This window comes from Oncorhynchus kisutch, linkage group LG28 (assembly GCF_002021735.2).
Source record: "Oncorhynchus kisutch isolate 150728-3 linkage group LG28, Okis_V2, whole genome shotgun sequence".
Taxonomy (NCBI): Eukaryota; Metazoa; Chordata; class Actinopteri; order Salmoniformes; family Salmonidae; genus Oncorhynchus; species Oncorhynchus kisutch.
This window is the reverse complement of record NC_034201.2, coordinates 39,530,790-39,546,965: the sequence shown is the minus strand read 5'-3', so window position 1 is coordinate 39,546,965 and position 16,176 is coordinate 39,530,790. Positions and strand designations below refer to the sequence as shown.

Genomic DNA, 16,176 nt, shown 5'->3' with positions numbered 1-16,176 from the left:
TTTTATCTCAATATCTCTTGGTATGAATTAAGTAAGTACCTTGCAGTGATTGTTTTCAATTAAAATTGCAAAAAAGTAACAAAAATAGCTTCTCAGCAAAAAGCAATTTCTTAAGCAAGAATTTTTAGCTGGGACAGTCTGGGAGTGGTCTGAGTGGGGAGGGGGAAATTGTTATTGTCAGAGAGGTTTGGAACTCTCTTGGTTATTGGTCTATTATCTCATTTAAACTCCATCCTACCAAAAATACTCCATACCACCAAAACAGGCTGAAACAGCATTATCATAATTTTCACAATTTCATAGTATTATTCCATCCTGTTGGAAATACAGTATATATAAAACACAGGAAATCATGTTTTTGACTGCACTGGGACTTTACCTTCTACTGCACCTACAGAAACAGAGCTTCGGTGTACTGTACATCACCTTTCTGCTTTCACTTAGCCCCTTGAGGCGATATAAGAGTAACAGTCTGTAAACTGGTCATCTCTGTATACCCGTCGCAAGACCCACTGTTGCTGCTTATTTATAAAACCCTCTTAGGCCTCACTCCCCCCTATCTGAGATATCTACTGCAGCCCTCATCCTCCACATACAACACCCGTTCTGCCAGTCACATTCTGTTAAAGGTCCCCAAGGCACACACATCCCTGGGTCGCTCCTCTTTTCAGTTTGCTGCTGCTAGCGACTGGAAGAGATTCAACAAACACTCAAATTGGACAGTTTTATCTCAATGTCTTTATTCAAAGACTCAATCATGGACACTCTTAATGACAGTTGAGGCTGCTTTCATGTATTGTTGTCTCTACCTTGCCCTTGGTGCTGGTGTCTGTACCCAATAATGTTTGTACCATGTTTTGTGCTGCAACTATATTGTGTTGCTACCATGTTGTTGTCCTGTTGTGTTGCTACCATGCTGTGTTGTCATGTGTTACTGCCTTGCTATGTTGTTGTCTTAGGTCTCTCTTGTCGTGATGTGTGTCTTGTCCTATATTTATATTTTATTAATTTTTTTATTTTAAATCCCAGCCCCCGTCCCCGCAGGAGGCCTTTTTCTTTTTGGTAGGCCGCCATTGGTAATAATTTGTTCCTAACTGACTTGCCTAGTTCAATAAATGTTCAATAAAACACGAAAATAATAAAAACACAGAAATACAACCCCAATCTGTGTGACCTCAAATCACTGCCATACTCCCTTCTGTACGCTTCTGTTTAACATATCTATTTTGGCAGGAGGGTGCTTATATCAGACTAATGATAGGTCAAGGTATCGAGTTGTGATTGATATCTGGAACCTTTTCTCTAGTGCTGTAGATCAGTGCTACATTATCTGAGAGAAATAAACAAAGGCAATTGACAGGCGAAGTGACATCAGATGGGGAATCTGCAGGCCTAGTTTTCTGTTTCCCTGGTGGGAGATTATCTGATGGGACACTCCACTGTCTGATGATCTATTTCACAGAACCCCAATCCCTCTCACTGTGTAGTCCAGTGGGGACATAGGTACAATAGAGTACAGTAGGTGTTCAGTGTATTGAAATGAGATGTTTTCTCATCACAAGTACCATAAAGGGACGTTCTGCGGCATGTAAATGTTACACTTGAAACCCTTCATCATGTGATGATGTAGGTTTGACAGCCGCTTACTCATGCAAAAGTATTTTCGCTTTGCTACCACTGTGAGAGCATCAATCAACCATTCTTTGGTCTGCTTTCATGATCTCAAATAAGTTGCCTGTTATCTCTCTGGTAGAGAAGGACGGTGATGAGGAACAATGTGTTCACTAAAATGTGCTATTCTAAAGAACACGACTATAAGTGTGCCCCCTGAATGTGCGCAAGAACACCACATAATTCAATGGTAATACATATTTAATTTGTGGCAAATTAGCTAATAATGACCTGCTCGCTAACGCCAACTATGTAGCTACCTGAAATAGGGTATGAGAGAACACCCGTCATTCTGATTAATGGGAAATATGAAGAAAAGGCCCAAGCGCACCCAGATGGCCCAGTTACTGGTACTTGAAATCAACTAGTGGTTGACCAATATACTAACTTATAGTAGATTCTTGGCCCAGCTCTCCAGACTGTGATTCTTGGCCCAGATCTCCAGACTGTGTCTAGAGATGGAGGGTGTTGTACCCTATGCTCACTCCTGTGGTGGAGCAGAGCTGAAGGATGCATCGACCTTGCCTCAGCTCGGCTGCAGTCTAGGGACGATGGTGGGTGATATAGAGGGACAAGTGTGAAGGAGGCAGGGAGGAGGTGATTATCGCTCCGCTGTACCACAGATTGGGCTCCAAGTTGAGCCTCTCCGCTGGCCAGGATGTATCAGTGTCGTCAGGTGTGCTTAGACGATTACCCATGGTGCCGTGCAGATCCGTGGCTGGCTGGCAGCACCCACTGTGGGCATCCACCTTCTCACGCAAGACCACAGCCAGAGAGAGTGACTCCCTATAACTCACCATCTATCAACTCCTTCTGTTCCTGCTTCTGCCTGATGAATACACTGACCTTATCTATTCACTCATGTCTGGTATTACAGTGTAGGACTCGGACCAGTTCCAGTATGATAAAGACTGCCCTGCCCTCTGTGGATGATTGACTTTGTTCCGGCCAGAGATTTCTCCTGACCACCAACCTGATCAAGAACAACTCTGGTCCCTAGTTATAAGAAAAGTAACCATTCTGTCTTACTTACAGGCAGGCCCCTTGTACAAATATAAAAAGTCCCCTGTGTTGGCACTAAATAACTAATTTTAAAAACAACCAAATGTTAATTTAAACATGCAATATATTCAGTATTTGAGTCTGAATTTCACAAACTAGAGCTCTCCCAAGGTTTCTGAACCAGTTGCAACAGGGCAGAGTGTTCCCCAGTATACAGAGACAGAGAGTCATTTGCTTTTAAGGTGCCCTGTCCCCCTTGGGTCACACAAGAGCTTGCATAAATGTTTGACAAGTCTCCAAAGTTCCCGTTTGAATACATTTCTCAAAATATTCTACTCAGTCTGGGTAAACTAAGGCGGCCAAGTATTCACAACCCTAAAAGCCAATTAAATATGCGTTCAGAGTGCATTGTGTTTTCTAAAAGAACATCACAGTAGGTCAGACATTTGGCTTACAAATAGGAGTGTGTACAAACACATACACAGACTGTGGAAAATGTGAGTTTGTTTATGTGATCAGAGTCAGCAGACTAGTGTGCTTAACATCTCAGCGGGCAAAACTGGTTGAAAAATGACCTCATAACAAGAAACGAGTTGAAATGACAGGTCACCCCAGATGGACTGAAGATTTTAATCTATACACTTATAGATCTTTGTGTAGGGTGTCCACCTACTCTGCTCAGTGTGGGTGAAAACCAGCTTTGGTGATGAAATTTCACTACCTTATGTTATAAAATATATTTTCCAAGACAAATAGGATTATTCATGTTCTGAATTGTTCAAAAGCATATCCAAAATGTCAGATTTCGTGACCTAATACATCCGTTTGTAAGCACCGGGCTCTGTTGACAGAACGGTGCCGCTTTTTCGCAGCAACTTTTGAGGATTTCACGTGAGGTGTTCAAAATTATTTCCGCATGTCGCAAAAAGCTAAATTAGCATGACATGAGCTGAATTGAATGTAAAAGGCTTTGAAAATAAAAGGCTTGCTGTATGCACACTGCTCCATTAAAATTTCACAGAGATACTGTCACGTTCACTGTCTTCAAACTCCCTGTCATAGATGAGCCAAAGAGCAGCGTGCATGTAATTCCACATCTTTTAATAAAGTGAAACTTTCACCAAAAAAACAGGTAAACAGAAACCGACACGATCTGACACGACCGTGACGCGACCGTGGCGCACACAAACACACACAGAAAATAAATAATTACCCACAACATAGGTGGGAAAAAGGCTGCCTAAGTATGATTCCGAATCAGAGACAACGATAGACAGCTGCTTCTGATTGGGAACCACACGCGGCCAAAAACTAAGAAATACAAAACATAGAATGCCACCCAAATCACACCCTGACCTAACCAAATAGAGAAATAAAACGTCTCTGTAATTTCAGGGCGTGACAGATACCCTTGTTTTTGTGAGAAGCCTTCTAAAAGGAACAGGACATTGTCATTAATATGAAGTGTAAACTAAAATGTCATGTCTCAAAATCTATCGTACCTTTTTATTGTTTTATGTCCTGTGGATTCAAGAAGGAAGATGAGTTCAACGGGAAAGTGAGTCAAAAAGCCTTTATTCTCGCACAGCATCCAGCCTAGCTGAGGTGATGCTGTACAACTTGCTAACTTCAGTCACCCTCATTTTTGCCATCATGCAAGAGTAAAAACCCCAATCACTTTTAAGACCGATTATGAGACATGACGTTTGGACCATCGGTTTTCTTAGAGGATTATCTACACAATTAACATATTATTTTACCATTGGCCAAAATATGCATTTTTGATTGGACAACCTTCTTTATGCCTACCAGGATTTGGCCTCTAAAATAATTAGTGCTCAGGTTTAATGGTGGTTTGGCAGCTGGGGCCTATAACTAGATCCATTCCACACCTTTCCAGGGTTATATGATTTCCATTTGTCATTTGAAGGACTTCCCTGAGTGATCTTTAATGCTGGTGATAATGAACACTGCAAGAGAAGAAATGGACATTTATGTTAATAATCTGGATATTAAAGCAGTAAATATTTAAAACACACATCAGACAGTTTTTACAGGAGGCTACACATTTGCAGAGAACTATTTGCAATATTTTCTACTGTACGATGAGGCTCTGTTTTTCAAGTTAATTTCCAGTCATTAAGTTATCTTCACAACACTGACTAGAGGGCACGAGAAGTTGACTTCGAGATCTCAACATGTTCTTCACAAGGTATTCACGGCATCCACTTTCTTTGTTCTCGTTGAGTTGTGCCAGTAGACTTCCACCTAAGGCACTCTTCCCACTCAACCGATTCTGGCAGCTGAGATCTTTACAAGATGAAAAGAGTTTGTCCTCTCACCATCACCCTCATCTCTTGCCTCCCTGGGATATCTATGTCTTGTTAGTGGGCTCTGTCAGTGAGAATATGAGAGATGGACTGTAAGCCAGAGTTTTTACAATTACTAGCATGAACGCTTAGGCCTACCCTTTGACATACATAGAGTATGCTTTCACATATGACCTCAAGGCAATTCTACTTTCATATTAACGTATTTGATGTGCTAAGGTTATTTTGAATAATATATTCCCTTTCAGCATTGCTTTTATAAGTTAGACCACAAGGTCGCTTATGATCCGATTACATTAGAGCTCTCCAACTGGTCCTGGAGAACTACTGGTTATCTGGGCTTCATTCCAGGCCTTCAGTAACACACCTGATTCAGCTAATTAGTTGACTGAAGACCATAATTATGAAAAAGTATGAAAAATGTATGCAATCACCTCTGTAACTCATTCTGGATAAGAGCATTTGCTTAAATGACAAATCTTTCTGGAATATAGATAGCGTGGGGCTATTATCAGTAGCTGGCCTGGGAATCCCTGTCGTGAGCTAGTGTGTGATTCACCTCCCAGGTAAAGGGAACTTGTACAGTTGGATTATTTTAAGAATCTAGGACGAGGATTAGGTTTGGCCTTTTAATCCTTAAATCCATGGGCTGCACCCACTGATGCAGAATCACGTAGGGCTTGTTTAGTGGTTCTATAGTCGTGTAGTGCTTATTTATCTGACATCACAGGCTACTGCATAATGAGAGTTGGCTAGAGGAAAAGTGAATATTGAGGCGTGCAGCTGTAGGCTTTACTCACCTGTTCTATTTACAGAAACACCACTGTAGACCGGTTAGTTCCGCGAAGTCCATTGCTGTTAAATCCCAGGTTGTTCGTGTTTTCTTTCATTGCCACCTGTCTGGGAAACATTGAAAATGAGTTAGCTCTTTATTTGAATTGTCTAATATCTTGCTGGAAGTGCTGCTGCAGCAGTGATATACTGTAGCTGCTAAACAAGGTGGAGATAATCTAGAGATTTACCCAACGTTAATTTAACTGGGGATCGATATCAGCTCATGGTTATTGTCGACTTCATCACACTATTAACTTTATCTGTGCACTGACAAGATATGAGAGCAATAGATTATGAAGAACCTCCTGACGCTGCTATAAAAAGCCATTAAGTAGCCATATGTGCCTTTGCTTCAAGGATGTAGTTATCTGCTAGACACAGGCACCAGATACTGATTGAGATTTTGATTGTAGCTAATAATTAATGCTACTTGGCCCAGGTTCCTTGGTCCTAAAGCTTCACTTAAGAAAGTACAGCGTGAAGTTGGGATCCATCGGCAATACCACCTGAACCTTCAAAATGACATCCTTGGTCTGTACTGACTCTTGACAATGTCTTTTTCCCCTTCAGGATCACCACTACAGCAGCTTGTATGATGGACCTGAGACGATATCCGCTGGACGAACAAAACTGCACACTGGAGATAGAGAGCTGTGAGTATCTATCTTTCTCGCTTTCATTTCAACTCAATTACATTTCATTTGATCTATCTTTCTCGCTTTCAATTCAATTCAATTCAATTTCATTTGATCTATCTTCCTCACTTTAAATTCAACTCAATTACATTTCAGTTGATCTATCTTTCTCACTTTCAATTCAACAATTTTATTTGAATTTATATGAATGGGAAACAACCTGTGCCAAACCAATGGTCTGTACTAGTTCTGTATGTATAAGGAATCCACAACTTCAAGTCAGTTACTAGAACACAATAATATCTCAAGCATTGAAAACTACTCATGGGCATGTACAGTAAATGAATCCTCATGAGGGGAAATTAATAGTGTTTCCTGTCAGTAGATTTGTCAGTGAAACCTAAAGCACCCAATTCAAGAATACTATGTTGCATCACTTCAGAGATTCTGGGATTTCTGCATTACAATGATGTACAGATATTAAGACAAAAGGCTACCAAGGTCTACTTTATATGCTGCTTTATTGAAAAGTGTACTCCTTTCTCAACAGCTTGGTAAATGCTTTAAGGGCTTTCATTAACCTTTAAGGGGCAGTGGAGTTAAAAACTGGTTTTATATTTAGATGACATTTTCGCACTATGAGGTGGAAATAACACTGGAATTATGAAAATGATAATAATGCCCTTTTGTGTAAGAGCTGTTTGAAAGAAATGCCTGTAATTTCAGCCTGTTCAGGTGGCATGGAACGTTTGGCCTACGTCACGACATCACTATGTGATCTGATTACAAAAGACAAAGGACTGTGCATCTGGGTAAAGGGGTGGGCTCTAGACCATCCTATCAGCCAATATGTACTGTATATGTCAATATCTCAGGGAAATTAACAAGAACAAGTACTTTGGAGTTATTTTCATTAAATAAACACAGTGTTTTATTAGACATACAGTGATTTAAAAATACATTTACAAAGACTGCATGGGGCTTTAATACATCTAATTTAGTCATTGACATTAACACTAATCACTTGAATAAATCTAAATAGAAAACAAATGTTTCAATAAAAAATATCCGTTATCTTCTTCTCCTCTTCAATGAATCTACAATTTGAGAGGTCACGCAACACAAAAGCATGAGGTAACAGCACTATGTTTGCATTATCCTAATATGTTCACTTTCATCTTGACAGAACCCAAGAACATTGTGCAACCATTGTGAACACAAATGGCCTAGTCAAATCTAATTGTGACCTGTTTTGACTTTGTCAGGTATAGATTTTGGGGAGGCAAACGTTAGTTCCAGTGTGATCCTGGATATGGCTCAGTGACTGAAGGCATTACAGCCAGGGACAGTGATCCTCACAGGACACTTAGTTATTCAACATTGAGCTCTATAACACATAGCCTTCCGCTTAATTTTAGTGGCTGACTTATTGCCGGGCACAACAGTGACAGTGTGAAGCGAATATGTAATGCATCTCTCCCTGATAAAGTTTTTTTTAAACACCTGAGGCCTCTCCTGTTTCATCTGTGCTGCTGGATTCAGAGTTTGTGAAGCTGCAATGTGACGTGGGCTCTGGCTCTGTAGACCCGACACCTTTGTGATCTGATGTGCTGCCTTTCCAACTTGGCAGCCGTCCTGGTCTATCTTGTCCTTATTCCCCTCTTCTCTTTCTCTTTATCTCCCCCCATATTTCTCTTTATCTCCCCCCATATTTCTCTCTCTCTCTCTCTCTCTCTCTCGCATTTTTTTCTAGGGAGCATGACAGGTTGATTGCACCTATCTCCCTTAACCAGCTTTGACTGTAGAAGCAGAACTTTCAAGTGTTTTTTATTTTATGTCAGATTTTCATAAAATTCAAATTAGTTGTGTAATTGTTTTGGACTAAAACTAAATAGCTGAACCTGATTTAATTAGCATCCTTTAAATGCAGAATATGACGTTTTCCAGGAAAGGTTATTGTTGCCGCATCGTGCTGGAAACAAAACCCCAACATTTATTATAATTATTCAATTACCATACAAAGAAGCATTGATATAACATGAATCATAATGTTCTTGTTTTGTAACTTGTAAAGGTCTGCTGCCTATTGAATAAAACAGAATAGGAGGGAAGAAACATACTCAAAGGGCATGTTGTAAATCCCAATTTAAAGTCCCCTAGGAAGTGGGTGTTGAAATGGGAAATGAGATGCTGATTAAGTAGTATTTTATAATTCAGTTCGGCTTTAAAATTACTCTTGAAAGTTGTAATAGTAGAATGGACAAGAAGTTGGGTAGTGCATCATCAGTTCCTCTTGTCATGTTAGTCCTTGCATACCTTAGAGACCTACAGTATTTCTAACTTGTCGGAAATGTCCAGATAAACTAGCCCATGTCAGTTTTTTAGTCCGTAGATTTTGTTGTAATTTTTTTGTCCCTCAAATATCACATGAATACACTTTAGATGTATAGAATGTATAGAATGAGCTTTAAAACTGCAACATTTTCTTTGCATCCAATGACAAAATGTATAAAATTGCAGGAAATTATCTTTAAACCTGCAAAATGTTCTCCACCAACAAGAGGGGTGTGAACAGTTTGTGTCATGAACAGTGCTTGTGCCCATAGAAATAGACTTGGCGCATGCCAAGGGGGCAGGGGGCGAGCGGTATGTTCCCCAATGCTGGAAGGGGGGCCCTAGTGAAAAGCTGTGGGAATCCTTGCTCTATACCAGGGCACCAAGGAATAAAATAAATATAGTCAAACGTTTCCATTTTTGTCATTTAGCAGACACTGTCATCCAGAGCAACTTACAGTTAGTGTGTTCATCTAAAGAAAGCTCGGTGGGACAACCACATATCACAGGCATAGAAAGTACATTTTTCCCAATAACGAAGTTATCAGTAGAGTCAGAGCTAGAGGGAGGGGGGGCTGGTTAAGTGTTTATTTTTCATTTTCATATGAGGTGAAACAGTCCTTTATCCTAGTGCCAATAAGGCTGCTGAATGACAATCACTAGCAGGTCCAGTGGGCTGGCCTACACTTGACAATGTAGTTGACAATGTTCTGATGTGTACAATGTGTTTAGTAGTGTACCATTGAATCACCTACTGTAAGAATCACACTGGTTGTATTTATTGTACACAGAGCCGCAAACAACATGTCCCCGTGGGGATAATAACGTTATTGTCTTATCTGTCTGTTTTAGGCATGCATGTGTTTGGAATATAGTCTTTCAGCTCCATGTAGATGTGTATTTTTCTTTATCCCTGTCAGAGCTGATGTGTTGCTAGTTCAGACGCCTTCTGACAATATCACAAAGTGTCAGATGAAAGCCTTGTCAGGTTCAGAAGGAAGGAGGGAAGAGAGGATAAAGCCTCAGAAAGTTTGGCGGGATAAAAGGAGTCCCCTAGATAGAGTATAAGCCTACAAGCAAAAATAACTATTCAACACTTCTGTGTAAATGACTTTAATCATTAGTGTGAGCACTTAATATGCACGATACAATTAGTGTGATGCAGTTATTTAGTCTCCCCTTCTATAAATTGTTCCAGTTATAAGCCCCTCTGTCTTCATACTAATTTGGTTGTAATGAAATACATCTTTTGAGCGGACTTGTTCCCTCCTGGGAATAGGAGTGTGATGAGATGAGACTTGTGCCCTCAAGGTGGACAGTGGAAGCAGTTATTTTGGATAGTCTGCCTCTCTTCTATGTGGCTCATTGCTGGGCAGGGACACTAATGTGTCATTTAAGGGAAATGCCTTTTTCATGGAATCATGTGTTAAGTGACTTTTGTTGTCTAACTGCTGGTTTTACGTCAACACAACAACACAGTATGTCTAGCAGAGTGGCCGTGTGTGGCTACTTTATATTAAAGAACAACTGACCCATGTCACTGCACAGTGCTCGGTGACTTTCAGCAATATTGCATGAGGGTTAGTTTATGACCTTAAAAAACACCTCCTGTCAAGCTACATTTGTTGTGTTGTTTCTTCCCAGCTTCTCTATAATGTTTGCAAATCTGGGCTGTAGTACAATAGGCCACATAACCTATATCTAGGAAGTGAAAACCTTGGACTGCATTATTCAACAATGTCAAACTCAAAATGTTATAGTAGTTACGTAGTATAGTACATGCTCATGAATTTCACACGCACCCAGTACTTCATTAGTAAAGCATACTGTATGGACTAGTCCACTGTATAAATCGTGCTGCCAGATGTATAGAGTATACTTAATTCACACCTTCTGTAATACACTCAGCAAAAAAATAAACGGGCCTTTTTTTAAACGCTGTTGTCACAATGAAACTCTCATCTAAGCTCAAAATTCCACCAAGTAAAAGTAACATTTTCTGCACCAGCAGTGCACAACGTACGGAGCGTCACTGCTATCAGATCCTATTTTAGAAACCACAAATGTCCTCTGGGGTCTGAACAGTTTGTACACTGGAGTTTTTTCTGCGCCTTAGATCTTCCCATCACAGCTCCTGCAGGTTTGCCAACCAGCTGAACTGAAGACAGCTCGCTGCGCGCTGTCGGACTTTAGAGACACTTTTAATTGGACACCAGGAATACGATTAAAGTAACTTTCAACCTTGGGTATCAAACATTAATTTTAGTTATATTTTAGAGGAACCTCTCAAGCACATGCAGGGGAAAAAGCGTCAGTTGTTTGAGACTCTGACTCTGATTTTCCTGTGCTCTCTCCAGTTAAATTTGAAAAGAGCAGCAGACATTCCCATGCATTAAGTCTGATACTTGGCTCTTAAATCACCCTGTGTAGCCCTTTGATGGCATTTCTGAGACTCTCTCTGACTCAATGTATACTTTACAGACTTCAATTAGGCTTGGCCTCTGCTTTTGGTTTACTTTTCATTTAAGTTTGATGATGGTGTATTCATGTATAAACCAAGGGATGTGTGTAACTCCTAGCATAAAGCAAGTTTTAATTTGTTGGAGGCCACAGGTTTCCCATGTATCCTAACTGGAAATACATCTGTGTAACTCGATAGGAATATATTATTTACACAGTTTCCAAGTGAAGCGCACCTCTCAAGTTAGTATTTGGCCCTAAGAGAGCAAACCTCCAGGATTCACTTGTCAATTTGCTCAAATTCAACACAATCTAACACTCAATTTGTGCAAATATGTACAAAAAGTATTTCAGCAGATTTAGTGTGTTTTTGCTCATTTTTTGTGTGGCTTAATTAGTAGGAAATGACAACATCTTTGGTGTGACTTAATTCATAGGAACATACTTTTTGGAGATACAATCTTCGGAACAATCTTTTGAAAGTTATTAGAACAATGGTGTTCTACTCTGCCTTTTTTGTGTCCCACATTTATTCATATAAAAGACAAACGTGTTAACAACCTCATATTGTTAATCCACCAGGTTGTCACCGAATACAATTATAATATAATAGTAGCCTTACATTTTTTTATATTTTATTAATGCCAATACTGTTTTCTATGCTTGTTTTCACTTACTACTTTGGGATACTGGTGCACTTGTAGTCAGAAAGGCCCATTTTTCATGTAGGCAACAATAGGCATACACGATTTTCTTCATAACGCATTTCATATTTCATGGAGCCTACATTACAACATTTTCTTCATAATGCATTTAATACAAGGCAATGACAAATTTTATAAGGGTTGCCAGATTTGTTTTGTTGGTATTGATGAAGGTATTTTATTGGGGAATGGGGATGCATTTTTATGATGGGAAATTATAATATACAAACACTTACACACATATACTCACACTCACTTTGTTGGTTCTCATATTATAGCCAACTCTTTTGTATTCATTATTTTTAATAAAATATGTGTTATGTATTCATTATCTTTAACTGGTTAAATGTTTGTAGTTTGCATGTTTCAGTAGTGATTAGCATGGTTGAATAGTCATAAATCTCTGATTAATTTAGCTTTTGGTATATTTGGCATTTTTATACATATTCTGTATTTCCACTGAAGAAAGCAATAATTAATCAACACACTATTGTAAATAAATGGACTCTACCTGTTATAAAATGGAAATTGCTCTCCGTAAATAAATGTTCAGTCTGAAACCATGTGTTTTACAGCCCTGTAAAAACAATACGTAACCTTAAAAATGATTTATTTACAACCTATGGGGTATAAGATATTGGTAATAGTGGCATGGGAGAGTGTGAAATTAATGAAATACCCTAAACCTAAGCTATGTTCAATGTCAGCAGAAATTTCCAATGAGACATGCTCAGTCTGAAGCCATTCGGCTATGGGTTTCACAGCCCTATAATAATGATACAAGTTCTACCACCTTAAAAAGGGTTCATTTACAATCTCTGGGGTATAACATGTTGGGCAAAGTGGTTTAAGAGAATCTGACATACAACCCCTAACTTGAGTTCAGCCTTCGCCAATGAGAAACAAGAGGGGCCTAGCTTCGTCCTTCATGACTGTGAAATGCCTCGATTCTAGGCCGTAGAAAATCCTACATTCATCTCATTAGATCAGAACAGGATGGATCAACAGTGATTCATATTACTGGTTTGCATCCTAAAAAAAGGCTAGTTGTGTTTTGCTGCGTAACACACTTCCATTATTTGTCTACCCATATGATGTGGATCATTGTCAGGTTATTAGATGTATAAGCTTCCGCAACAACATAACACCATGGTTGTAATAACACTTTAAACAGGTAGTTTCTAAATCTGTAGAATGTGTTTGTTGTGGGTCCACACTGGTAAGTTAACTTATGCAAATTAGACAGTCACAGAGGATTTTCTTCTGAATAACTGGTCAGATCATAGCACTTTCCATTCAGCTTCAGGTAACTTTGATGTAAGGCTTGATCACACCTGTAGTGACTACTTCTATCTGTCACACCCATTGTTGCTTATCCATTGTTCACTAGATATATCAATGTAACTACATCCCACACAATGTTGAAAAACAGAATGCTTTCAACCACGAGATATCATAACTAGACGTGAGCTGGAGGTGGTACCAACGCTGCCACCAATGTAGCAGAAGAAAGTGAAAGCTGCAACAGGGACTCTAACCAGGGCTCATACGTGGCAAAGTGAGCTCTAATAGCTGTTGTCATGAAATCCCAGTAGGCCTCTGGGCAGAGACAGTAGGTATACAATGCTGGCATATGCCTTGTTTCAACAGCCTAAGTATATAACATGATTGACACGACCTTAATAATCATCATGAAACAGCCTTGGTAGTGCCATAAGTGTAGGCCAACGTAATTCATTATTTTACATTAATCCTGTTTAACGGCATTGATATGGATTAATTGGTCAGAGTCCAGACTCGTTATAGTGGCAAATACCATGCAGTTGCACCAGGGGAATTTAAACCAAACAGATTTTTTTCTACAGGTCTTCTGTTTCCCTACATTTATTGATGAATTAATTTCCCATCAAGAAAAGGTTCCCATTCCCCAATCAAATAACTTCATTGATACCACACACACACAAATAATACAGTGTCACGGATCCCTCTGGAACTTTCATTGCGCAAACCTAGCCCCAATTCCCAACTAATTGTATTTGTATACAGTTGAAGTCGGAAGTTACCTTAGCCAAATACATTTAAACAAAGTTTTTCACAATTTCTGACATTTAATCCTAGTAAAAAATCCCTGTTTTAGATCATCACTTTATTTTAAGAATGTGAAATGTCAGAATAATAGTAGAGAGAATAATTTATTTAAGCTTTTATTTCTGTCACCACATTCCCAGTGGGCCAGAAGAACATACACTCAATTAGTATTTGGTGGCATTGCCTTTAAATTGTTTAACTTGGGTCAAATGTTTCAGATAGCATTCGACAAGCTTCCCACAAGAAGTTGGGTGAATTTTGGCCCATTCCTCCTGAAAAGCTGGTTTAACTGAGTCAGGTTCATAGGCCTCCTAGGCTCACACATGCTTTTTCATTTCTGCCCACGTATATTCAATAGGATTGAGGTCAGGGCTTGGGGTCAGGGCCACTCTAATACCTTGACTTTGTTGTCCTTAAGCCATTTTGACACAACTTTGGAAGTATGGTTGGGGTCATTGTCCATTTGGAAGACCCATTTTCAACCAAGATTTAACTTCCTGACTGATGTCTTGAGATGTTGCCTCAATATTTCCACATATCATGATGCCATCTATTTTGTGAAGGGCGCCAGTCCCTACTGCAACAAAGCACCCCCACAACATGATGCTGCCACCACCATGCTTCACGGTTGGGAAGGTGTTCTCCGGCTTGCAAGCCTCCCCCTTTTTCCTCCAAACATAACGATGGTCATTATGGCCAAACAGTTATTTTTTTGTTTCATCAGACCAGAGGACATTTCTCCAAAAAGTACAATCTTTGTCCCCATGTGCAGTTGCAAAACGTAGTCTGGCTTTTTATGGCGGTTTTGGTAGCAGTGGCTTCTTCCTTGCTGAGCGGCCTTTCAGCTCATGTCGATATAGGACTTGTTTTACTGTAGATATAGATACTTTTGTACCTGTTTTCTCCAGCATCTTCACAAGGTCCCTTGCTGTTTTCCTGGGATTGATTTGCACTTTTCGCACCAAAGTACATTAATCTCTAGGAGACAGAACACGTGTCCTTGTTGAGCGGTATGATGGCTGCGTGGTCCCATGGTGTTTATACTTGCGTACTATTGTTTGTACAGATAAACGTGGTACCTTCAGGTGTTTGGAAATTGCTCCAAAGGATGAACCAGACTTGTGGACGTCTACAATTTATTTCTGAGGTCCTGGCTGATTTATTTTGATAATCCCATGATGTCAAGCAAAGAGGCACTGAGTTTGAAGGTAGGCCTTGAAATACATCCACATGTACACCTCCAATTGACTCAAATGATGTCAGTTAGCCTATCAGCAGCTTCTAAAGCCATGACATCATTTTTGGGAATTTCCCAAGCTGTTTAAAGGCACAGTCAACTTAGTGTGGAACAGTCAATTTAGTGGACTCAATTCAACTCAATTCAACTTAGTGGAATTGTGATAAAAGTTAAATAATGTCTTTAAACAATTGTTGGAAAAATTACTTGTGTCATGCACAAAGTAGATGTCCTAACCGACTTGCCAAAACTATAGTTTGTTAACAAGAAATTTGTGGAGTGGTTAAAACACAAGTTTTAATGACTCCAACCTAAGTGTATGTAAACTTCCGACTTCAACTGTATACGTGCCCTTTGTTCACCATGATTTTGTCGATTGTTGTTCAAATCAAAGTCATGGGCGCTGAATACAACAGGTGTAATGTCCGGGGTGTAGTGGAGGAAGGGGTCAGATGCAGGAGACAGAGAGTTCAGAGTAGGCACGTCTTTAATACACCGACCAGGTGAAAAAGCAGACGCCACTCAACACCAATACCCCGAACCACAGGGGAACTAAACTGTATCCAAAAAAACAGCTCACGTACACGAAACAGCCGTGACATACATGCGTGCATGACAAGTACAAATAGAACAATCCCGCACAAAGAGCCGGCGGGCCGGCTGGCTAATAAAGCCCAACTAATAACCAAATTAACAACAGGTGTAACCAATAAACAGACAAGGAGGGGGAGGAAAAAATCAGTGGCAGCAAGTAGGCCGGTGACGACGACCGCCGAGCGCCACCCGAACGGGAAGGGGAGCCACCTTCGGTAGGAGTCGTGACAACAGGTGTGGACCTTACAGTGAAATGCTTACTTACAGGCTCTAACCAATAGTGCAAA

The 16,176-nt window shown here is 39.9% G+C and overlaps 1 protein-coding gene across 1 annotated transcript in view; it reads left to right on the top strand.

Moving 5' to 3' along the window:
• Positions 1 to 16,176, top strand: part of LOC109872855 (gamma-aminobutyric acid receptor subunit beta-2) — a 105,943-nt gene that overhangs the window by 62,115 nt on the left and 27,652 nt on the right. The window contains exon 5 of the mRNA XM_020464221.2: positions 6,408 to 6,490. Within this exon, the coding sequence (XP_020319810.2) occupies positions 6,408 to 6,490 (83 nt within the window). The remainder of the gene's footprint in view (positions 1 to 6,407; positions 6,491 to 16,176) is intronic.